Genomic DNA, 24,816 nt, shown 5'->3' on the forward strand with positions numbered 1-24,816 from the left:
GGGGGTTATGGCTGTCTTCTGAAGGTGTGAAGAGATGGGGAGCTTCAGTGGGGAGGGGCAGGGGAAAGCAGTCTGAGGAAACGGGGGTGAGAGAGAGCAGCTGGGGGAGTCTCCTCCCTAGTCATCAGAAATGTGTAGGGGAAGGAAGACGACCACGCTTCTGCAGTAGTGTCCCTGTTCATCCAAACTACTGAGGAGGAGCTTGATCTCACTTTACTGGTTCTGTGGTTGCCCTCCCCAGGCCTAACTGCTGCCTTTCTCTCTGAGAAGCCCCTCAGTGTGGGCACGCTCACGGGGAGGGCCATGACTGTGTAGGAGGCTGCACAGGGCTCACTTTCCTCACTCACCAGGTGCCTCCTCTTCCTGGTTAAGTAGCCGGAGCTGCATCTGCCTGAACCTCAGCCATGGCTCCACTGACGTCCTGCCCTGAATCCTACTGTTGATTCACGGAGGATGGGGCCTTTGCCCTCTCTGAGAGGGTATGCAAAGGTGAGTCAAAAAGCATTGGTACTGGGGTTCCGGTTCACACATGCACAGGTTTATTCCAAACAAAATGTGGCTTTCAATGTCTCTGAGATCAGTGGATGGCTACAAACAAGTTCTCCCACTTCTACGTTGGTCTTAGTCTCATTAGAGAGCTTTCAAAGAAAAGGCCCATCAAAACAACCCTTCCAGGAGGATATGTACTTAAAAACCTGGACTGAGACATCAGCTCAGAAAGCTGTGGCCATTGTTTTTGCTTGAATTCACAAGGGATGGGCTTGATGAATCTTCTAGAAGGCACAGGGCAGTCACTGAGGCTAGTTGTGAAGTTTTTTTTTTTTAATGTAAACATTGGTGAGAAAAAAGCCAGAAAAGCTATACAGAGGAATCGCCCCACCCCCACTCCCTCCCCATCATGACAATGCACCTGCTCATTCTTGGACGGCAGCAAGGGCCGTTCTATGAACATTTCATGGGGCAACCTTCCCCTATCCACCTTCTGGTCTTGACCTTGCTCCTTCAGGATTCTTTTTGTTGCCCAAACTCAAAGAACATGGAAAAGGGACACCATCAGAATCCCTTGGGGATGTCCAGACTGTTGTATTCACATGTTGCAAGTTGAAGAGTAGAGAGATAGAAACACTTCCCTCAGCAGTGTATTGCTAGACTTACATGGAGGACCTGTGCAGAAACCACATCTTCACATGTTGATCATTTTTGCTCAAAGATTTTCATGCTTTGACAGCAATCCTTGCTGACTTCCCCTTGCATCATCTGATGTCTCTGCTTCCCCGGGTATCCCTGTGGCCTCACCTCCTCCTGTCACCAATATCACTTGCTCCAGCTCCCCATACCTCCTTGGTGTTTCGCAAACCCGTCATCCAGGTGCCCAACTCGGGCTTCAGAGATGCAGCCCCTTCTGCCCAAAACGTTCTTGTCGACCCCTAGCTGCATGTATCCCAGACCCTCTTCGGGGCTTTATCTAAATGGTATCCTTTTATCAAGGCCTTCCTGCGAAAGCAGGTGGAACTCTCCAATTCGGATCATCTGAGAAGCATTTAATAAACACACTGAAGTCTGTATTTATAAAGATGTGCGCGGGGCGTAGGGAAACCAGAAAGGGTTGGGAGTACCCAGGGCTAGAGAAGCAAGACGTAGTTACCACTACCAGGCCCCACAGAAAACCTTTTCAGAGCCTGAGTGAGCTGTCGAGGGGGAACCCTCCTGACAGGAACAAGGAATGCTGACCACACTCACCTCCCACCCACTCGTTCCCTGTGGCCCTGTCTCCACTGGGACTCCCATCAGCCATTCATATAATAGTGAGATTTTCACTCCCTGCCCTTGAGTCCATGCCAACTCATAGTGACCCTAGAGGACAGGGCGAAGTGTCCCTGTGAGTTTCCGGGACTGAGCGGCTGGTGGTTTCCAACCACAGACTTTGTGGTGAGCCCCACCCCCAACCCGTCACCCCAACACCACCAGGCCTCAGGGTAACAGCAGCGGTGGGAAAGGAACACACTGCCCTCCGTTCTTTAATGGCAGAGCGCTGCTCTCCTTAGCCGAGGGCCCTCAAACTCTGCCAGCTCTTTGTAAATAGGCTGTTCATTGTTCTTTCTGCTTTGGGCTGTTGTGGTAGTTCGGCTGCAGGCAGCCTGGCCTCCAGTAATCCTGTCCCAGGGACAGTGTCAGAGGCTCCGCAGTGCCTAGCAGACTGTCAGCGCCCAATAAGTCTCTGTACCAACTGAGATAAATTCTGCAACATGTCATCAAGTGGGTGTTGTATAATACACGCCATCTTTTCTCTGTTTTTTTTTTCTTTTAAGACATTGAGGTTCCCTCCAGCCTTGTAAATAAAATCTGAGCTGATCCTTGTGAATACAACTCTTTTTGTGTGTGAAATTCATTTTCTACTCCTTCCAAACATGAGTCACCAGTCTGCTGTGAGGTGAGTGCTCACCATGTACCAAGGAAAATTCTGGCCAGCAGCCACTAGTGCAGGGCAGCTCAGCTCCCCGGGCAGCTGCCCACATAGTCAGAGGGTCGGGGCTGGAAGAAGGCATAGAAGAGGAGACTGTGTCTGAAAACTTCTGGAGAGCTCTCTTGCTGGCTAAGACTCCCAGTCCCTCCCAGCTAGGGCAGGCAAACTGAGGGAGGAAGAGGGGGAAACCTAGAGACGAGTGACGTGCTCCAGTTGTCCGTGCCAAGGACGCGTCTGCCTGATGTAAGAGAAGGTTTGGAGGCCAGTTCGGCAGCTGCGAGCAGGGCCAACCAGGGAGAGTCAGTCCAAACCGCCCTCCCTCCTGGTGCCTGGCCAGAAGCAACGCTTAAGGCCCACACACCCACAACCCACACCGGGAGGTGGGGGCTTCCTGAGGCTTCTGGGAGAAGCTGAGTCCAGGAGGACAGGGGACAGAGGGGACGAGAAAGCACCTTCTAGCCTTTTGCAATGCCAGGTCACCTTCCAGGTGGCTTCCACTGGCCCACCCCAGTGCCAGTGCTGGTGCCCCTAAACCCCTCAGGACCCCTGAGCTTGCAACAGGGACAGCGAGGAGAAGGCTGTGAAGTGAAGCCAAGCAGAAGAACAAAGAAGGCTTTGCTGGAGAGGGAAGGAGGAGCCTTCCACTAAGGCCTCCAGGGCCTGGGGAAGTGACTCACTGGGCCCCCGGGACGGACCCACCCATGAGGCTGCACCGATGGAGAATGCAGCCGGGCTGCCCAGGCACAGGCCCTGGGGCTGAGTGAGGCTGCCAGTTTCTGGCCTTGGCTGGGTGGGGCCTCGACCAGAGTCACTACCTCCCCTCCCTCAGGAGGGCCTTGGGGGTGGCCCTCTTACTCACTGGGCATTGCCAGGTGGGGTGGCTGATGTTGCCTGGGGCTGCAGGTGTGGTCCTGTCCATTCAACCCTCATTCCCATGGGCCCAGGAGGGACCCTGGCTCCCCAAGCTGCCCTCCTGCTGGAGTGAGGCACTCAGTGTCTCCCAGTGGTGGAGACACCGGTGAGCTGGTGACGGGACTCTGTGATGAGAACGGGAGCTCTTGGGGCCCCGCAGCTTCTGGGGCATTGCCCAACCTCTCCAGCGATGTGCCATGCGCTGTGTGGCAACCAGGCGAGAATTCCAAGGCCTTGTTCATACTCGCACAAATCTGCCTCCCTGCTGTTTGCCTGCAGGGCAAGGAGTGTCTCTGTGGGCCCCAGGAAATGGGGTGCGTTTGCCTCCAAGATGGTGCCCCACCCCCCACCGATTCAGAGTGGGAGCAGCCACCCGGCTCCTGCCGGTGCAGACTGTTTGCCCAAAACCGCAGCTTCCTAAGGAGACCTGGACTGGATCCAGGACACAGAGGAGGAAGTCCTGGTGACATTCCAGACATGGGCTCCGAGCTGCAGGCTTGGCACCGTGCAGCTCCAGCCCGTCGGTGGTGCTGGTGGTGCATGTCCTGCCCCATCTGACATTTTCCTGGGGCTGAGCAGGGGTCCTCTGATGCCAAGCTTGACTTGGGGTTCTTGTCCCTCCTGGCCTCTGCCCTGGTCTGTCCTGGTCTCTGAAAAGGGTCCATGGTGTCCGGCCTGGAGGACTGAACTGTTAGGACTGGCTTACTATACAGTGGAAATAAAGGCAAAAACCTGAATTGCCTCACCCTCCAGCCCGCCCTCCTCCTCTTGAGAGCATCCCTCCCTTTCCCAGGCCTCTCATTAGAACTTCAGGGAAGCTCTGTGCTCTGGAGAAGCCGCAGATGAAGCCTGAATGGTTCTTGGAGCAAATGAAGGCATTTGGGGGAACCCACATTTGATGTCATAACAAATGTGAACACTGTAAGGGGGGGGGGGGGGACGGGGAATCCACTATCTTTCAGCTCTTGTTTTTCCACACTCTTGGAAGCTCCCCTCATACTGCAGCAGCTGCTCTTCCGTGACTCTGCAGAGCAGGGACTGAATAAACAAACGCCTTCTCTCGTGGGTGTTTATCTCATGGCGGCCTGTCCTCTGTCCCAGGGAAAATGACGGAACATTTGATGTTCAGAGCAGAGGCTAGGAAGAGATGGATCTCGGAGGTGGAGCAAGGATCTGAGGAGGGCAGAGAGAGGAGAAAAGGAGAGTGGAAGATGGTGCTGCTACTGGGGCAGGATTCAAACTCACTGCCATTGAGTCCGTCCCAACTCACCGCGACCCGATGCCCCTGCAGGTGTCTGGGGCTCTGCATGGGAGTAGAACGTGTGGACTCCCTCCCTCTGAGCAGCCGGTGCTTGCACACTGCTGGCTTGGCGGTTTGCAGTCCACCCTGTGTCCCACGACGCCACCAGGGCTCCTCGGGGCAGCCAGATCAGTGCATTCCCATTAGGAGTGTCCTTTTTCTTTTAAAACATGAGGTGGGGGAGAGAGAAGCGAGGTGGCCACGGGGAAAGGCCAGTGTGTTTCAGGTGAGAGGGGAGCAGCAGTCAGCTGAAGGGCGGGACAGGGAGGGTGTGGTAGCACATCTGAGGTGCAGATGAGGCTGGTGGTCGGCAGAGCAGGAGTCGGTCCACAGGCTGGCTGCAGTGGCCAGAGTCCACAGGCTCAAGATCAGTCGCACAGAAAGGGAGGGGCTGGGCTGCCTGGAGTTGGCCATTGGGCCACGTCTCCAACTATGAGTGGGATAACTCTCATTGGAAAGCCTTGATCAATGCCCATTGCCATTGGCTGGGTTTGAGGCCAAGAAATGAGGTGTTGTAATGGACAAGAACCCATAGGAGCAGCTCGACACAAATGATTCAGGGTGTACAGGCAGGTTTACCTCAGGGTGCGGTCGGGGCCCAGAAATGACAGGTGAGACGCAGGCTGAGAATAGGGTGGCTCTTGGTCATCTGCATCCCCTACCCCTTTCTGACCCTCAGCACTTGCTGGGACTGGGACCCACATGGGTCACCTTAGGAAAGGATGGTGCTTCTGCGGGAACCTCAGCATGGATCCTGACAAGTTGCTCCTGATGCCACCAACCCCTCTCATCTTTGCTCATGGCTCCTCACAAGCCCTCCTGAGAACCCCAGGACCACCCCAAGAAGTGTCATGGATGAGATGTTAATAGAAAGGGACTCTGGAAGGAATGTTTTTCATTCTGCCCATTTAGGTAAAATGGAGTTTTCTTTAGATATGGTTACTAAAAAGATGGGTTTCCAATCAGGTGGCTTCAACCACCTTCCTCAAAATAGGCTGCGGTTGGGGCTACTTGAACCGAAGCAGGAAGTCCTTTGACCTCATTGTTGGGAATGAGACTTGTAGCTCCGTAACCCTTCTGCAGGTGTCCAGACTGAAAACAAACCTTGCTTGCTTGGGCTAATGAGAAACTGTCTAATAAGGACCTGGGCTACCTTCTTTTTTTGGACACAAACATGCTAAAGTCATCACTCTGCCCTTACCATCAATTTTAAGGACATGCACAGGTAGACCATTTCAAAGGCAAGTAATAGGAGTTTATACTCTGCAGGGACCTGGCCTTGAATGATATGTAACTCCATGCCAAAGCCCCACCAGAGGTGGCCAGAGGGGGAAAGGTCACTCTACATGGCTTGGGCTACTTCCTTTGGGTGGAAAGAGAGCTAGTCACACTCTCACCACATCAGAGATAAGAGCAGCCTTATGAAGCTCAGTCACCTCAATGTCACCGGCAGTTCTAGCCTTCCAGCTGTGACACCCCTGACTCTATTTCACCCCTCCTCAGCCCTGGCTCAGGGCCAGCAGCTGTCCTCGCTGCCAGCAGCAATATCCCTCCAGCTCTGTCTGGAGCTTCTTGTTAGTTTGAGGCAGGCATGTTGCCTTTGAAGGGAAAACCTTTCCAACTGTACATGGCATACCCCATGTTATCCATAGCTTAGGGGAAACCACCACCCCATGTACTCTAGTCTCCCCCAGGGCCGGTAGACTTGATTTCCTATCTCTGAAGAGGCCGAGGCGAGGGTCTGATGGGCCACTTGCCAGGCAGTATTCTTTGGAGGCCCCATATCCATCAGGGTGAGCATCTAACACAGAGCAGCTTCCTGGGGTGAGGCTTGGGGAGGTTTGCCTGCTCAGGGCTCACATCCATACGGGCTTCCTTTCCAAAGTATTCAAGTGGGTTGCTTCATACATGAAACACAGTGCAAAAGGCCCACGGCACCCTGCACACTGGGATCCTTGGTGCCAGGGCCCACACAGCTATTCCAGGGCCCACCCTCTGCAGCTGCCCCTCAGATCAGGAAGGGCTCAACTCTGTGGCAGAAGCGCCTCAAGCAGCTGTGGAGCAGGCAAACCACGCCCGAGCAGGAGCAGTGGGAACTCCGGAATCATCCACACCACCACACGCCCTTCTCAGGGCGGCCACCAGGGACCGGAAAGCAAGCGTTAGAGCTGTCCTTTTTATAAAACGTCCTTTATTGATTCTAAAGAACACAGTCAGGTGATGGCTTAAAAAAAAAAAGTGAAACACTTTTAAAGAGCTATCAGTTCTGCGATCTGGCTCGGAGCCCACGGGGAGGGCTGCAGCAGAAGTCCCTTGCTACAACTTGGCCAAGGCCTCACCTGCACTGGCAGAAGTCCGGTGGCAAGTGACTGTGACATGCTGGCACAGCTCCCTGCCCAGTGGCTTCTCGTCCAGCAGAGTCAGTTTGGCGGTTTACAGAGAGCCGGAGTGAGAGGTACACTGCCAGATGTTTGATCAAAAGATGACTTACAGTGTCCTCATTCTACAAAGTGTGAACAGGGATTAAAGTGACTGACCACTCTGACTTCTGGTCACGTCATGACATTACCGGGGGTGGGCAGAGCGTTTCTCTGCAGATTCAGAAGTTCCCATTTATGTGAAATGGTACTTTCCGATGGGACTTTAGTGAAATTAAACTAGAGGAACCTTTACAATGGCTGCTTCTCTGTTTTGTTTTGTAATCAGTTTGCTGGGACATGGGAGAGACCCTTCACTAATCAGGACTGGCTGTTGTCCTGGGGAAGGGGTGGGGTGGGGTCCATAAACACCTAGCCCGGCGCAGTTTCCACAAGATTTCCCCTCTAATAAGCACAGCACTTTCTTCCCCTCTCAGCTGCCAAGTGCAGATGTGTCCGCTGTAGGTGGGTCGCTAAGCTGAGGACTTTGTCCAGCAGATTCAGATCGTGTAAGGGACGGTGGTGGCGCTACAGCCTCAGACAGGAAGTGGCTGCTTGTGCTCCCAGCCTCCAAGGCCGGTGGCCCAACCCGGGCACAGAAAAGGACCTTCGAGGGTGATAGCATCCTGGCAAGGGGGCACCTGTGTGAAACACACAAACACCTTCCCTTGAAAGGAGATGTGATGACATCTTGTTCTGGGTTTGGTGGTCTCAAGGCTGTCCCTGCACCGTGTCAGGAAAGAGGTCATGGGCCCCAACCCCAAGTTGGCAAGCGAGAAACATCCCAATCACTTAACGACAGGGCGTATAAGGCCCTGGACACCTCCTGCCTGCCTTCACATTGGGCGGGAGTCTTTACGCGTTAAGTCTGTTCTGACGTACAACAGAACACTGTGATCAGAATGTGAACCTGTGCTGCCCATCGGGGACAAGCCAAGGCAGGGCAGAAACACCCCAGGGCACCCAGCTCTGCCCTGGGCCCCGCGGCCTGATCTTCCTCCAGCAGACCGGAAGCAAACTCAGGAGGAACCTCTGCCCGGACCTCCCTGGGGACCCATGCTGCTTGACACTGGACGGAGCCTCAGTCTTTTGCTTTTTCGGCACTATTTATGGCATGAGGAACAGAATGTGCTCACACGAACACAACAACTGTACATCATCAGCATCTTTACAACATTAAAGGAGTCATGTACAAGTCTGCAGGCACCGTACACAGGCAGGTGCTGCTGGGGTGCCACGCCCACCGATCCACTCTCTCTGTAGGAACCAGTGGGAGGGGACCTATGACAGTTCATGTGACAAGGTCGAGTGAGGCACCAGGTCTGTGAGGAGCCCTCAGGGCCCAGGCCTCATGGGGATCAGAAGTCAAGAGCCTGTGTCCAACTCTTTCTCATTGGCAGGCTGGCATTAAAACGACAGTTCAATTAAAATTCAGTGTGCATAATTAATGTGAAAAATAACAGAGCTAGGGACGGCTTCCTGAGCTGGGGATCCAAAGGACGCTGCTGGCAGCTGGGCTCCTCCGTGCTGGGGCCCATTCCTGAGGTCAGAGGGTGGGGCCTGCACTTGCTCTGCACGCGGAGCACCAGTGGGACTGGCCACATAAGACTGGCCACCCCTGTGGGTCAGGACAGGTCCGGTGGCCCAGACAGCTGGAGCCTGAGCCACCAGTAGCGGCCCAAGCATAGCTCTCTGATAACTACTGAGCCACCCAGCCTGACTCCTGCCCTGCTCCACGCCCCCTCACAGGAACCGCAAGGGTCAAAGGCCCGGCTCAGGCAGGCGTCCTGGCCTGAGGGACACTCGGGCATGCTGCACATCTGACTGAGAACTGAGTACCAGCAACGGAAGCGTTGGTCCTGTTGGTCTCTCTGATATGTGCAGATCCGGCTAGCTTCCTTTTCAATACTGTAGAAAAATAAGCCATTTCTGATGCAAGGAGACCCACCAGAGTCAGGCGCCAAGTGGAGACAGGTGAGCAGCTCTTGGGGGTGGGGCGGTGGCGCCTTCCAGTCTCTGATGCTGTCCAGGTCAGGAGCCCCAGGACCAGGAGTTCCTGCCATGGCCTCTCGGGGCCGCACCAATGGTCCACTAGTGGGTGGGCTTGTCTCCAGCTCCGCACCTTCTGTTGTTGTGGCACTCAGGGCCGTCCGGCCCCACCCCTAGTCTCACACTCACCGCCGAGCTGAACGGGCTCAGGACAGAGCCGCACAGGCCGTTTCCATGTCCCTGGGGCCTCAGGTGGGCACTTGGGAGGGCCTAGCCCAAGGGCTCCTGCTTTATCCGGATGGTTGTTGGGGTGGGCTGCAGCCGCCGCTCCTCCCGGCAGAGCACGTACTCACTGAACTGGGACGAGTCCACCCCGCCGCCACAGGAGGCAGCCATGCTGAACCCCTTCTGGAACAGCCTCTCCAGCACCTGCTAGGAGAGAGAGAGGTCAACAACGCCCAGCTGCAGGGTGGGCCTGGCTTGGCCGGGGGCTGGGGCCTGGTCTCTCATGTGCCTTCTCTGCGCCCTCTCTCGCTCGGCGACAGAGATTCTTACAGGCAGGCTAGGAGCAGCCAGGGACCCAAGGGTCCTGGAGACACCAAGCTGGAGAGGCTGCCTCCTCCTGCCACCCACAGGGGTACAGTCTTTGGACCCTTTCCCTCCTCTCCAGGGGGCCTGCATGGATCATTCCCACCCACTCACCTTCCCTGAGCCCTGCCCCAATCATGGAAGCCCCTGCCCTCGCGATGTGGAGATGGAGAGAAAAGGTGGCCTACTTGTGTCCCCACGTGCTCAGGGTCTACAAGCCTGTGCGCCTCTGTGGGGTTAGGATGTGACTGCTGGAGCCAACACTCGGGTCCTTGCATGTTCTGACCCACAGCCTGCAGACTTGGGGGAAGGGGATAAGCTTGCCCGCAAATTGTCCATTCTCATCAAACCCAGATGTGAGAGTCTGGGCCTGGGTTGGGAAAGAGTTTCTCCGACCCAGTCTATAAATGCTGGGGGCCAGCAGGGCCAGGGCAGGGCCAGCGCCACCTCCACTCGGCCACTGTCCTTTCTCTGTTGGCTCTCTGGTTTTCACTGCAACCCAAAGTCAGACTCTGGGTGTCCAATCAAGCACACTTTCTGAAACTCAGGGTCGCTTTCAGAGAACATCTTTTGGGGGTGGGGGGCGTGGGGGCAGAGGAGAGAAAACAGGACAATTTTTTTAAAGTCCAGCTTGCATTTAACTCTGAAGGGGACATCTATTATGCATCAGTACATCGTTGCCTTTTCTGTAGGACGTGGGAGTGGGGTGGGGGGCGTTCACCATTTGGGGGAGAGAGGCTCCCTCAGCCTCTGGGTATGGGGCCGGCAGGTGGGCCCAGCCTCACCTGCACAGAGTTGAGTCGGCAGTAGCCGTTGAGCGGAAAGCGGATGACGTGCGTGGGGTCCTGGTTCCAGCCGGCATTGACGGAGTTGCACATGACATCCCCTGTCTCAGGGAAGACCTCCTCAATGAGGCTCTTCTCGCCACTGAGCGCGATCCGCTCACCCAGGTCGGGGGTCACGCGCACCACCAGGCAGTCGCAGGCCCGGCTGCGGCGCTGCTGCTCTTGCTCCTGCTGCCAGCGCTCCAGCTCGCGCACCATGGGCTGCAACTGGTAGTAGCGCGCCTCCTCGTACAGCAAGCTGAAGTCCTGGGGCACAGACGGACACACGGAGCCTGGGTCAGGGCCCCATTGCACAGACGGGGAGAGAGAGGCAGGGGAGCAAAGTGTGCCCACAGGGCAGAGCGAAGCCTCATGGGAGAAGCCCCTGAGAAGTTTGACAGGAAGGGTGGGAGGCGGAGCCTCTGCCTGGGGGCCACCACCTTCTTGGGTGCCACCCAGAGGAGAAGCCGGGCGGGGCACAGTGCAGCCTCACCCTCAGGTGCCCTGGCACAAGTCCCATCCCAGAGAGACTCAAAAAAGCACATTACAGAGGTGTCCTTTCCTCTGGAACCTGTCTGGGCTGGGCTTTCCTTTCAGTTCCACCACTATCGGCCCTTAGTGAACCTTTCCGAGCTGCTGTTTCCCTCATCTCCAAAACAGACATAGATGCCCAGCTCAGAGAAGAGAGGGTTACAGGACTAGGACATGCCACGTGCCCTGCCACCCATGGTGACCCTCACCACAGAGGGTGAAGAGCTATGGAGAAGCCAGGCAACTCATTCCTGGCCTGGGAAAGCTCACACCCACTGCAGGCGGCCTCCTACCCGGCCCAACACATGGCCCTCAACAGTGGCCCCAACCCTAATGCCCAGGGGCCCTGGCAGGCCTCCAGAGGGACCCCTGGAGGGGAGGGCAATGAAAGCCTACGTCCGAAGCAGGGTCTGCCCTACAACCTCCCCTATGTCCCTTCCACCTGTGGAATGACCCTGAGGTTCCACCTCCACCGTCCCCCAGGGCCTGCCACTGCTCAGGAACCCAGCTGTTCCACCTTTAGGGGCCTTCATGGCTCCCTCTTAGACCTCTACTCACCCTGGCTCCTATCCACCTGGAGGGAGTGATGGACACGTGCATGACAGCAATGTCCACAGCCTCCTCACAGCCCAGAACATCCCCACAGCCCATAGCCTGCCGCACCCCCCTGCGGGGCCATGCCCACTCAAGACTCAAGATACAACCCAGGAGGGAGACACACTTAAGAGTCCCCTGCTCACAGCCAATGCATACCCTGACCTTCGCAGTCCCTTCCTAAACATCAGCCTCATCAGCTGCCCTGTTCCATCCTCAATGCCTCCGCTCTGGGCCAAGCCTTCCCGAATCACTCTCTTGGTCTGGGGAAGCGGCCCTGCCCAGGGCTGACCCCCTGCCTGTATTTCATCCAGACTGCCCGATCCTGCCTTTAACCTCTTCCACAAACCAACATGGTCATGCCAGGCTCTAAAGGGATTACCTTCCCACGACTGGGCCTGCCCCAATGGTCCAGAGGGCCACACACCAGCCTCTGCCTGTCGCCACCCAGTTCATAAGGCCCCAGCTATGTGACACCCCTTCCAAGTTCTTTCCTTCACCACTAGGGGAACGCCATTCTCTCCAGAAACCCAGGCTTTCTGTTGGTAACTCTCACAATACTTTCTGCTTTCCTGAGGCGTTTGGCACATAGAATTCAAGGGTGTGTGTTTTCAACATCTGCTTTGCCACTAGACTGTAAGCATGAAGGGGCAGGGCCTACATCAGCCTTGTGTTTCACTGTCTTCAGCCTGACCGGTTGCAGACATGCAGCAACTGAGTTAAGCAAAGCATGAAATAGTCCCAGGGCCAGTGGTCCTCTGGGAAACTGCTGGAAAGGGGGAAGGGGGGAGGAGGGCGGGGGGGAGAGGTGGATGAGCATTTACTGTCAGGAGCCAGGCACACCCAGACTGGGCGTTCCTTCTGCCCTAGAGCCTGAGTACCATGACACGGGGCCCACCACCAAGGCTGGACTTCAGAAGGCAAATCAGTTGCCAAAGCAGCAGATACCTACACTTTAAGCCTTTAATGTGGGGTGGGGGATACTGAGTAATTTTATTTTCTAAAAACTGGTGGTAGGCCAAATAAGTTTGGGAGCCTATGCCTGACAGAGGTGTCTGAGCTGCGTGCCAGCATTTCCCCTGGTGACCCGCCATCAATGGACGGCTGGGCGAGTCTCTCCCTCCTGTTCATCTGACACCCACAGCCCTTCCACACAAAGTATGGTAGACCGGGGTAAGCACTGCTTAATTGTTGTTACACCCTGATAAATAAGCGAGAAATATGAGAAAACAAAATTAGTTTACAAAAACTGATTTGCCCTAGGCTTCATTGGTTAACTTTTTGTGGTTCCCATGGTTACCGTGGGTCCATTTATTGAGTCACAGTGTCCCCGGGGAAAGCCAACTCATAAGCTGCAGGCTTACCTTGAAGTCGTCCGGGAGCAGCAGTTTGGATGTCCGCAGGAAGCTCAGGATGTAGCGGAAGATCTCCCCGTCCCGGTCAATGAAGTAATGCTGCTTCAGACTGTCCAGGACGATGGGCTCAGTGCCATTGAAAAGTCGGCTTATTCTGGGGGAGGAGAGGCAGGACGGGGTGTCTCAGGGAGGGGTACTGGGTGCACCTGACCCATTCCTGGCTCCCGGGTTCTTGCCCAGCCAGAAGCAAGGCTCTCCCTGGTCCTAGGACTGTGCCCAGACACACATACACATACACCCGAGGAGGTCAGACCCCCGTCAGCTGGCCACGCCGTCCACCCACACTTGCCAGTCACAGACAGGCATCGGCACTCCCAGGTGTTCATACCTGCCCACAGACACATGTGCCGGGGTGGAAAACCACAGCCAGACACAGACATGGCCACCCCACCCTGGCACAAGCCAGCCAGTCAGACCTGGGACAGATCAGACAGACCAACCCAGACACCCCTGTCAAAAGCCTCCCTCCTGGTGAGCCTACAGAAGAGACTCTCTTCCAGCAGCCACACACAACCACCTCCCCCACCAGCACCCAGACACACCGGGCAATGAACACAGGGTCACACGTGGACACATGGCCTGCCAGGCACGCCACCCATGGCAGGCAGACCCAAACACCTCCAGACACACACCAGCCAGCTTGGGACACAGCTATAGCAACTGACTAAGTCACCAGGGTCAATCACTCGCACACAAACACGTGCAAAGGTGACACTGCACACGCCACAGCCTATGAGCACACACCCACGTGTTCTACATCCTTACCCAGTGCACACACCTGCACCACAGTGCCTGCAGGGGGCACTCCTGCCACAGGACCAGAAGGGAAAGTGGCAGGCAGGGTCTTCCCACCACTGCAGCACCAGACATTCCTTGGCAGGCAGGGCCAGTCACTGGTCCCCAACCAGACCCCAGCCAGGCAGAGCCTCTCTGAGAAGGAGGCTTTGCCCAGGATCCAGGCCTTCCAGCCAAACTTCAAGTCAAAGCCTAACGACCCTCTTTCTTGCTGCCTGCACAGGAAAGGACCCTTTTGGGGATGCTTCTGTCTCCCCACTGCAGGCCCCTCTTTGGTCCTCCTAAGTCAGTCACCCTTCAGGCCTGGACCCATCACTGCCACTGGGCACACAGGAGAAATGGGGGATTTGTTTCCTGAGTCTGCTCTCAGGGCCTCATCTGCATCACGGCCTGGCACACGGAAGCGCGAAGCCAGCAGGCCTGTCCAAGTGTGGAGCAACCACACGGCCACCTGTCTCTTCAAGTCTGGGGCCCAGCCTGCTCCAGCGGGTTGGTATGAAGAGCCTGTCTACCACGTGGACTGAGTCTGCAGGGAGGCATGCAGAGCCTGGTGCCCCTGGATCCAGTGCCAGAGGGCACCTGGGGACAACTCCCTCCAGGGCTCCAAAGGCCATTAAGCAGCCTTCTCCCAATTACCCCCGGTACTAGGACTGGAAACAGTGGCTTGGGAGTGCGGTCCCTGCTGGAAAACTTGTGGGCTCCTACCTTCCAAAGACCTTCAATGAACCTGGGAATTCAGATATCAGACAGGGGCCACCCTAGAGACAGATGTGGCTGCACCTAGGGCCAGAGGCAGTCGTCAGGACCAATATGGCACCAGTAGGAAGGAGTCAGGCTACCATCTGCAAGCTCAGCAGTTCAAAGCCACCAGACACTCCAAGGGAAAACTTCGAGGCTTTCTACTCCTGTAAACAGTTAGTAAATAGAGGCTTTCTACTCCTGGCAGCTCATGGGTCCTACAGGGTTGCTATGAGTCGGCACTGACTCCATGGCAGTGAGTATGGTTTTGTGGAGGATGAAGCAAGAGCCACAAGCACAGGTGAGTTGGCAAACTCTGGGCCTCAACCTCCTTGGAGAACATCCCCACCCTTTCTAGTCGAGCTCGAATGTTCTGGGCTTATTTCAGGGCTTTGGGGCTCTAGATACTTCCAGTGTCTGTTCCAGAATAAGTGGACAGCAGAACAGCTTCTCATAGGACAAATGGCTGTTCCGCCCTCGGGGCTTGGGAGGGATGTCACAGACAACCGCAACAAAGGGTCCCCTGCTACGTTGAGGGTCTTAAGAGTCCTGATGGTGCTGTGACCTCTGCTGGCTTTTGCCAGCAGCCCAGTGTGTCCCTGTGGAAACCAGCCATGGGCCAGCTCCCATGTCAGCAGCGCAGTCCTCAGGGCAACCAAAACACACAAAGGGGCTCCTTTCCTTCCTTGGAGGTTTGGCTCCAGTTTCCCGGTTGTGGTAGTGGAAGGTTTTATCACGTTCCGAAGCTCCTGGCCATCGTAATTTGCTGCTCCCCCAGCCAGGATGGAGGCCAGAGTGGAGCGGTGACTGCATCAGGCTCCTCTGGGCAGGCAGGGTATGGGGGCGGGCACAGCCCCAGGGAGTCTGCTCCCAGCCCCTAGATGCTGTGCTAGGCAGTTTCTGGGCGAGGACCCATGCCACTCCTGGGTGGGGCCAGAAGAGGCCCCTGGCATGCAGGCTCTTCTGTTCCTCGGGCTGCAGCTATACTGATCAGCCAAGAACCAGAGGCCTGAGAGCACTGCTGTGATAGTGACCTGGGGTACGGAGGCCGGAGCCCTGTGGTGCTCACAGCACCACTTGGCAGGAGGGGCTGCCCAATGGGAGTCACCTCCAAGTGACTCGTGCTTTAGTGGCACTGGGAAAGGTCCTGAGGTCCTGCCACCCCTGGGGTTGTCCCAGCACTTGGCGAGGACAAAAGGAGTGCAGGGAGCCCCCACCCTGCTGCTCTCCCTGCTCCTAGGCAACAGCTGGAAGACGAGAATGAGCTGGTCTTGCCTCACCTCCCCAAGGACAGGACTGTAAGGATCAAGAACAGAAAGTGGCTGATTTCAGGAAACCCTTTGCAGGGAGGGTTGTGGGCAAAAGTTTTATGAATTTAACTCACAAATGTTGCCAACCGATTAGGGGATGATCTCTCTCAAACACTTTGCGAATAATAGTGCAGGAGGCAAAATTGAAATTAAATCAGCAAAATCCATCTCCCACCCTCTCCAGGGCTCGGTGAGCACGCGTGTGCGTGGGTCCTGCTGATGGGCTCCTCAAGGCCCCGGAGCCCCAGCCCCAGTCTCTGCTGGGCTAAAGGAACACAGCCCCTACCACCGGCATCCTCTGGAGACTACCTCCGCCTCAGCCCTTGGCCACCTCCAGGGGCAGTGGCCTCCACACTACACAGAGCCTGCCTGCTCTGAGCAGTCACACAGACAAGAGGCAAACCTGCCACACGGGTTTCCAAAAACAGCCCCTTGGTGTTCCAGGGGATTAATTAGTCCTCTTGTTATTGTAAATGTCTAAAGCTGGGGTGACCTCTGCTGTCTCAGCACTCCTGGCCAGCCCTTGGGGGAAGAGAGGGCTGGCAGCAGGCATAGGCCCCTGGACCCATCCTGCCTGGGTCACCCTTGCTGCCATATCCACAGGGCAACCAGGCCCTCCCTGGGAACAGAAACCCAAGCAGGGAGAGCAGGTGAGGGAGAGGACCAATGATGGGCACAGGGCCCTGAGGTGGGTACATGTGAGCTCAGCAGAGTGGGGGCTCCCTACAGAGAGAACCCCCAAGTCTCCCACCAAAGCCCTGGCTACTGACCCATTATGCACTGGCAGCCGGGCAAAGTCCATGCTTAGCCACAGCACCAGGTCCCCTTGGATGTCCTAGAACCACCTAACTGGCCACCACAGCCCTCAGCAAACAAGGAGGCCTGTTACTGGCCCCCCCAGCCTGGCAGTGACCGCTCACATCAACAAAGATGGCCAACTGCAGCTACTCCTTCCTCCCTTAGGGGCCCCCCAATGGTGAAACAATCAGTAAAGTGAAATCCTTCCCCCTATCTCCTCCACCGAGAACCACTTAGTGCCGCTCACAATTGGTCCCCTGCAGAGGCCAAGCTTGAATCTCAAAAGAAGAGCCTGAGCTCACTACCGCCCCAGTAGGTCCAAAGCTCCAGGCTGTACTCCCTGAAGCCACCAGCTGGGGGTCTGGAGCCAGTGGGGGAGCATCTTCTAAGGGCTGGGCCGCCCTCCCAAAGCCTGCTCTCAAACACTGCATCTTTGTGCTGGGCCCACAGCACGCTAAGGAGCTCGGCTGTTACCTGGAGTCGGGGTATTTGGTGAGTGTGGCCAGGCTGCTGGTGTACATGTGACCGCCCACGTCAATGTGCACAGGTGCGTTGGACTTGGTGAGCTGGGCGGGCAGTGGAATCCCCTGGGCAGCCAAGGGAGACACGGGCGAGCGGGTAAGAGACAACCGGGACATGCTTCCTTCCTCCTGGAAATGAAAGGGAAACCAGGTTTGGAAAAGTAGAGCATTTCTCCGGGCGGCCCTTATTGCGCCAGGGATCCCAGATCTCATCAGATCGCTTCTGCGGCGCCTGGTCACATATGCCGCTGACAAATTGTGGCCACCACTATAATGAAGTGTTTTTGCATCATTTTCTTCGAAGTACCAGAAGCAGTGGGGGAGGGGTGGGATGGGGGTGGGTGGGAGAAAGATGATTAGCATTAAGAAAGGAAGAAGGGGAGAAAATTTTTTTTCCCAAGGTGTCAGCCTCGAGGGGCATAAAACAAACTGCAAAATTCTAATTAAAGGTCGCGGGCTTATGTGTTAGATGTGAAAATATCCCCTGACAAACGAATCACCAATTTGTGAATTGGGATTCAGGGCTGGTTTTTTTGCAAGTTTGTCTCAGTAACAAGACACCTCTAAATTAGTGACTTCCTCAGCACCTAAGGCGTTGAGGTTTATACATGTAGTAAATTTCACATCAAATTAAGAGCAGTTTTGTTTTTAAAAAAATTTTTTTAAAGCAACCATAATCCTACAGCTGGCCACACCAGCCATCCGCTCCAGCAGCTGTTGCCAGGAGCAAGCAAGGGTGCTCAGTGAGCTGGGGTGGGAGGGGGAGAGGGAGGGGCCAGCAGCCACTCTGTGGGTGCTCACCGTGGTGCCGGCACTGCTGTGCGCGTGAAGCGTGGACCCACTCGGTCGCTCCTTGCGGTGAGGCATCTAGGCTTCCATGGCTGCCCAGAGTGTCTGTGGGAAACAATGAACATTTCTTTGGTGGGGTCAAAGACCACTAGAAGCTTCACTCCCTCCCTCGCATGCTGTCTGGGACCTACACTTCTTCCGATTCCACCCGGCACTGCCCTTCCCCAGCCCCCGCCCCAGCCCCCAAAAGCAAAACTCCAGGCCATTGCAAATTACACTCTGCACATACCCACTCACACACCCGCACATATGTTTTCTGGGAAGCTCATGTTTGTTAGTTTAGCTAATGACAGTACTGAAACATGCTCACCATGATGGGCCCAAAGGTTTTGGAGCAAACTCCATTTTACTGTTATTTTTTATTTTGGAACCTGCTCCAGAGCGTGCTCCTTGCATCAGCAGAGAATTTTGTGGGTAGGGCCTTGAGGGTGGGTTCCATGCCCTCCATGGGATGCGGAGCCTAGGACCATGCTCCAGTAAAGCTGCAGCCCGGTGGATGCAGGGAAGCCAGGGCCCAGGGCAGCAGACACCTCACCCCTCTGGGCTTTGAAAAGCATGAACACCTGTCTTTGTTTGCACCCCACCGTTTCTTCCTGGAAGCCCAGGATGGTCTCCTCTGAGCTTAATGGGTTCCAGACCCCTCAAGCTGCCCTCCACCCCCAGCCAGAGCCGCCAGCTCAGCAAATGGACCAGTTGTGCAACTCCTCGGGCTCTGTGCTTGCTCTCTGTGCCATAAACCAGCTTCAATCAAAGTGTCCCTCAGCCCTCGTCTGTACACGCATTCTTTCACAGGGCTCGTGAGAAAGGAGAGGGGCAGGTTTATGCAGCCCCCTTCCACTTGGGGCTGCTTCACAGTGTGGGGGAGGGGATTCTACTGTGGGGTTGCAAAACACACACACACACACCTTCCCCTCCCCCAGCTCCATCTGCATCTACTTCTCACACGGGTTTCAATTGATGAGAGCAATTGACCCAGTGAAATTCTTGGATCCCAAGGAGCTGCTTTTCTGTTAAAACTCCAGGATGGAGTCAGCATCCGATTGTCAAACACGGACCAAGGTCCACTGAGAAGTGGCTTCTGCAAATCTAAGGAAGGTGACTTCTGATTTGTCCTGGGGTTGTTTCCGCCTGGGGGGTGGGGTGGGGTGGCCCAGCTGCCTCTGGCACAGGAGGCTTGGAAAAGTAAACCTGACCATTTTATCTCAAGGAAGTTCTACGAAATCAAAACAGGGAACGGACTGCGGTGGCCTGGAATCAGCAGGAAACAGGAAGGAATTCCCACAGAATTCCTCCCTAGGAGCCCTGAACAAGATCATCCCTACTACCAGCACACTACCTGAAAGTGACCTGTAATGCCAACTACTCAGCACCAAAGCTGCCCCATCCTGTTCTCACGCAATCGTTTTCCCGTCACAAGCACAACCTTGTTCGTGGCAAACCAGAAACTCACCATGGAAGCCCCAGGCTTTACGCCTCGACCGGAACCTCCAGTGGCCCCTTCCGAAACAAGCGCATTGGAGCTGGCCAACGACCTTTCCCCGCAATTGGTGCTGAGGTCACAAACATAAAAGTGGGCGCAGTCAGAGACACAAGTTTTGCCACCCACACCAGCACCCAAAGCCCACGACCCAGCCCCGGCGCGCCCGGCTCTCCTAGGCTGGGCCAGACTGCCTGTTGCAGGGGGGCTCGGACCGCAGCGCGCGCCGGGCCCGCGGCGTTTCGGACTAGCTCGGTATTGACCCGTTTCTGGGCGCTCTGGCGGGAGAACCGGGTCCCGCGCCCGCCGCCGAGCCCCGCCCACCGGAGCGGAGGGAAGCCAGCAGAATGGCACGCTCATTTACACACAAAATGATTTTGTGTCCCATTGTGCTCGCAGTTGTTCAGCTCTCTGGGGGTGATTAAACTGGCTGTGCTGCGGCAGCTTGAGACAATTTCACTAAATCGCTTCTTCGAGGAGTCGCTTCTTTGCGAAGCTGTTATTTTAACCATAAAAGGTAAACAGAAGGCGGCTCGCTAGCTCCCTTCGGTTCCGCGCCCCGAGCGCCCGCCGGGGCCAGGGTACCCAGAGGGTGGGCTGCGGAATTGTCCCAGGTGCAAGCTCACACGGCGGGGACTGGGCCGTCCGGCGAGCGCCGGCGCCTCGCCGAGGCACGCGGGGCAGCACGAACTTCGGAGCGGCCGGAGCCTGCTGGCCCGAGGGTCCCGGGCGCCCCGGGGAGGTGGCGGGGGGGGGGGGGGACGGCCTGGGAACGCAGAGCCCCTCCGGCCCAGCGGGAAGGGGTGTGCGGCAGAGGCGGGGCAGGGGACAGTTAAATCAAGAGGCAGACACTCCGAGACCACAGATGGGGAGCTCGCCTAATTAAGGACGTAAAAGCGCTTTTGTTCTCAAAGTTTATTGTTGCCAGGATTAAAATATAATGGAAACCAATGCATTTGTTCACTCGCGCAGTTAAATTCCTTCGTGCACATTTCACAGAGCGAAAACTTGAAGCCTGGCTTTCTGAAGTCGGGGTGGGGGCGCCCAGGGGCCAGTGGCGCCTTGGCGGGGGCGAGAGGGGGGCGGATGCGCGTGGGTCCCGGGCAGAGGGTCAGGAGACGCCAATCTGATCTCAGTGCGACCGCCCACGAGACCCACGCGCGGGGCTCGAAAGCCGGCGCACCGGCTCCTCTGCCCGTGGCGGACTCGCGGGGTGGGCGTCTGAGGACGCACATCTATCCCGTTAGAGACTTTTTCTCCGATTTCGGCGCCAAGTGGGGCCCTGTCCCTCTCGAAGCCCCAACTGCCCAAGACCGGTTCTGACCCCGGAAACTCGCCAGTCCCGCGGGGCACTCGAACGAGAGTGCGGGGACCTGCGCGTCCCCACATCCCGCTCCTGCTCAGCAGGGCGCTCAGCGCCCGCCCTCGTGGGGAGGGTCCACCCGCGGCCAGGATTAGCCCACGTGGACAACCCACCCCCCACCCCGCGCCAGGCCTTTGTGCAGTGCGCCCCCGCGCCGCCAGCCCCCGCCACCCAGCACCGGGACAAAGCAGCCGCCCCCGCCCAGGTCCGGACTCGGGGCCGGGGACTTTCTCGGCATCTGGACCACTTTAGGGGACAGGGGTGCGCAGCGCTGAAGGGTGGCCGGCCGCGCTGGGCTTACCTCGGAGCCGGAGCGGCGGATGGGCTCCCGCGCAGCCCCCGCCCCCCGCAGCCGCCGGGTCTCTGGCACCGGGCGCAGCCGAGCAGCTTGTGCTTGCTGCGCGGGTCGCTCCGGTGGCGTCCTGGAGTTACTTTCTCTCGCGCCCCCAGCCCTCCCCCCACCCACCCCTCCCGCCCCGGCCCCCGCTTCGCGCGGCCCCTCGCGGCGCGGCGCGCCGGGGCCTCCCCTCCCCTCGTCGCGGCCGCCGCCACCGCCTCCTCCTCTTCGCGCCGCTCTCCTGCTGCCCTCCCGCCGCTCCCACCTCTTCTCCCTCCTCTCTCTCCAGCGACCTCCCCCGATTGCTGGGGAGAACACCAGCCCCCCCACCCCGCCCCGCAGCCCGCGCCCCGCCGCCGCCGCCGCGCCGGCCACCAAGGGCAGCGAGCTGGCTCCAAATTACCCAGCGCAGCGAGCGCGCGCTGCGACTCCTGGCTCGAGGCTCGGCTGTGCCGCGGGGCAGAGGATTAGAGTCGCAATTAGCTCCGCGCGCCCGCGCCTGCCGCGCTAGGCGACAAAAATGCGCGGCTTCCCCGCCTTTGGCTGGGTGGCTCCAGCCTGCCTCTCCCGGAGCCCGCGCCTTCCCGCTGGGCCCCCACCCGGACCCTCCCGGGGACGGTGCGCTCAGGCCCCGCGCCCTCCGCGGCCCAACCCCGCCCCCCGCCGGCCGGCCACGCGGCGCCCGGGCCTCCTCCGGGCTCCGGGAGGGGGTGGGGAGGGAGCTGATTTTAATCATTGTCATTTCATCTGATGTAATATTTCTCCAGGCGCTTTCAGCTGGGCATAAATTTTCGGCTCCCAAATAAGTAACACAGGGCACGTTTCTCACATTTCTTGACTCCTCGGTTACAAAGGGGCGAGCGGCAGCCGCCGCGGCGCCCGGGGGTGGGGGCGGGACTTGGTAAGAAACTGGGCAGCGAGTCGCCCGGGCCGCCCCTCCCTCCCCAGGTCTGTGCCCCGGCCGCCCCTCTCCAGGGCGGGGGCCGCGCTGCCCGTGACGTCTGCGGACACGCAGGGGAAGGGCGGGCAGAGGGGGCACCCGGCCGGCCGCCCGGGGCCAGACGCGTCATTTCCTTTAGCGAGCGACTGCAGGAGCCGTCTGCGGCCGGGGCTCCCCAGCACCCAGGCCTTCGCCGGGGGCGCCCCTCCCCGATCCCGACGTCGGGTACCCCTCTTCCCCTGCCACTTCCTCTTCTTCCTTTCCCTTGTGCCCCGCCTGAGACTCCTCCTCCTCGACCACGTCTCGGCTCCTAGGAAACTGAGCGCTGAGCCTCCGGGGCGCTCGGCCCGCACTGGGCCCCCGCCCTGCTCCCGGGGCGGCGGGGCCCGAGCCCGACTCCCGGCCGCAGGGTCCCTGCACCCCGGCTGCGCGAGGCGGCGGGGGCTGCCAGCCGAGCTCCGCCAGGGCCCGCACGCCCCCTAGCGGCTGCGCTCGCGGAGGGCCGCCGGGGGCCGGCCTCGAGCCCCAGGGCTGGGGGGAGGTTGAGGGGTGGGGACCCCACGACTCTGACTAGGGGACCCCGCACGTGGAAAGAGCTTGCGGACTGCGCTTCTGTAAATTCTCCACGCGGGAATAAACAGAAACTTTCCTCCTAAGGGGAGGTTTTATTTATTTATTTTAGAGCGTGAACTACTTCAGGAGAAGGGAAATTTTCTCATTAAAGTTACATCCCTGCAGTTACTTCAATTACTTGATATATGCAGAAGATGTTGTAAATTTATAGATTTAAATAGCTTACAAAGATGCCGCAGGCCCCATCAGTTAATTTCCTTAATTTATGGATTTTTTTGCTGCCTCTAGAACCGAAAGGAGCCCTGGAAGTAGGTCAGGGATCACTATGGCAGCCCGAGGGCTACCCACTCTGCTCCCCTCTTCTGCTGCTTGACCCCCAGCTTCCACCAGAGAGCCCCCTCCCCCTTCTCTGAGCTCTGCCCTAGCCAGATCAGACCTGTGGAGTTCGGCTCATTTGGCCCATTCCTGAACCGCCAAGGCCCTGCAGGGCCCAGGAACAGCAAAGCCCAGTCTACACATGTCCTGCCCAGCTTGGAAGGGTCCAAATAAGTAGTGTAGGAAATAAGCACATATTTTGACCTCCTGAGAACCGTGACTGGAATCACAGCAGGTGTGGGTGACCCAGCTTCCACATGGATAGAAACTGCCCCTCTTCCACGGGGGCCGCTTGAGTGAAGCTCATACTTGGGGCAGGGGAGGGGGGGTGATGGGGGAGCCACGGGGTTGGGCCGGGATAGGGTTGAGAAACCCACCTTGTATTTGAGGAATGTCAGCAATATTCAGACTGTCATGATGAGTTGACGATTGTAGGCCCACTCAAAATCGGTTTGTCATGGCCCTGGTGGCCCCCCAGTGCAGCCCACGCCTCGCCTCCCTGTCTACTAAAGCTGCTTTGCTCTGTTCAACATGAATGAATATATACATATAAATTAATACTTAAAAGATTTGATATAAACTAAACTGTTTTAGAAAGCCACATGGCAATGTGATTAGTATTGGTAGTCACGATTTAACGTTTCTTTTCCCACTAGATGAAGTTTCTAAGATTTCAAGGTACATGTCAAGGACGGGTGTATAAATGGATTTTTATTTATTCACAACTCCAAGACTAATTGCTTCTCTTTGCCTCAAGGCCACTGAGATTGGTTTTAATATGACACTTCAAACGTATTCATGGAACTACAGAGATACTAAGTGTCATTGTTTTAAGAGACGAATCTCACTGAGGCAATGGTGACCCTGAAAACAGAATGTTGCGCTTCATTTTAAACTCCTATGTGGGTGTCTGTGCGCGCGTGTACTTGCCAGCTTTTAGAGTTTCCGTTCCTACCAACTATGTTGAAAGTGCACAATTCAATCAAAACAAGAACTGAAGGGCCTTTATCTCCTAAATGCTGGTGGGTACTTAGTTTTCATCGTCTGAATCCTTTCACTAAAGAGCAAGTTTGGGCCTTCGTTGATTCGCAAGTATTTGTACAGTTTCTGGCTAAATGTCTACCTTCTTATATTGAGACTTGGGCATGGACTGTGTTGGGCTCTTATGCTCTCTGGTTTATATAATGAAGTGTGTGTGTGTGTGTGTGTGTGTGTGCACGCGCGCCCCACATATGGTAATTGAAAATGAATAGGCTTAAAAAAAAGTATAATGAAACATCTCTCATTTCATTACTGCGTTCCATGAGATGACGTTGGTTGCATGTCTAATCAGAATGCAACTTGCTTGATCACTGAGCTTTGACTGGTCATCCAGCCATTACAGCTCCCATTTTATTAAGCCCACTGCCATGGAGTCCATTCACATTCATAGTGATCCTACTGGACAGGGTAAAACGGCCCCTGTGGGCTTCTGAAGATGTCAATCTTTAGGGGAGCAGAAAGCCTCATCTTGCTCCCTCGGAGCTGCTGGAGGTTTGAAAATACTGAACTTGTGGTTATTGGCCAAACATGTAACCCACTACGCCACCAGGACTCCTTTCTTTCTAGTGGACTCAGACCTATACCCTTCCGCACTTTCTTTGCGCAGACTCATAGCTCAGGGCAGTGCAAGGCCCTGCATCCAGGTTCTACTGGCCCCCTCTGGT

At 56.7% G+C, this 24,816-nt stretch overlaps 1 protein-coding gene across 1 annotated transcript; it reads right to left on the bottom strand.

Moving 5' to 3' along the window:
* Positions 1 to 6,854: 6,854 nt before the first annotated feature.
* KCTD15 (potassium channel tetramerization domain containing 15) lies at positions 6,855 to 21,326 on the bottom strand. Its single transcript, XM_075536289.1, has 7 exons — positions 21,187 to 21,326; positions 19,496 to 19,595; positions 17,998 to 18,090; positions 17,150 to 17,325; positions 12,984 to 13,128; positions 10,456 to 10,761; positions 6,855 to 9,511 (listed from the first exon to the last, which is right to left on the bottom strand). The coding sequence occupies exons 3-7, from the start codon at positions 18,061 to 18,063 to the stop codon at positions 9,353 to 9,355; spliced, it is 852 nt and encodes a 283-aa protein (XP_075392404.1). The 5' UTR covers positions 18,064 to 18,090; positions 19,496 to 19,595; positions 21,187 to 21,326; the 3' UTR covers positions 6,855 to 9,352.
* Positions 21,327 to 24,816: the final 3,490 nt, after the last annotated feature.

This window comes from Tenrec ecaudatus, chromosome 18, assembly GCF_050624435.1.
Source record: "Tenrec ecaudatus isolate mTenEca1 chromosome 18, mTenEca1.hap1, whole genome shotgun sequence".
Lineage (NCBI taxonomy): Eukaryota > Metazoa > Chordata > Mammalia > Afrosoricida > Tenrecidae > Tenrec > Tenrec ecaudatus.

Excerpts from the sequence above, each read along its gene's own strand:
- KCTD15 (XM_075536289.1), bottom strand. The coding sequence starts at position 18,063 with ATGCCTCACCGCAAGGAGCGACCGAGTGGGTCCACGCTTCACGCGCAC. Across the intron at positions 17,326-17,997 it reads ACAGCAGTGCCGGCACCACG|GAGGAAGGAAGCATGTCCCG; the intron begins GTGAGCACCCAC and ends TTTCATTTCCAG. Across the intron at positions 13,129-17,149 it reads ACCAAATACCCCGACTCCAG|AATAAGCCGACTTTTCAATG; the intron begins GTAACAGCCGAG and ends CTCCTCCCCCAG.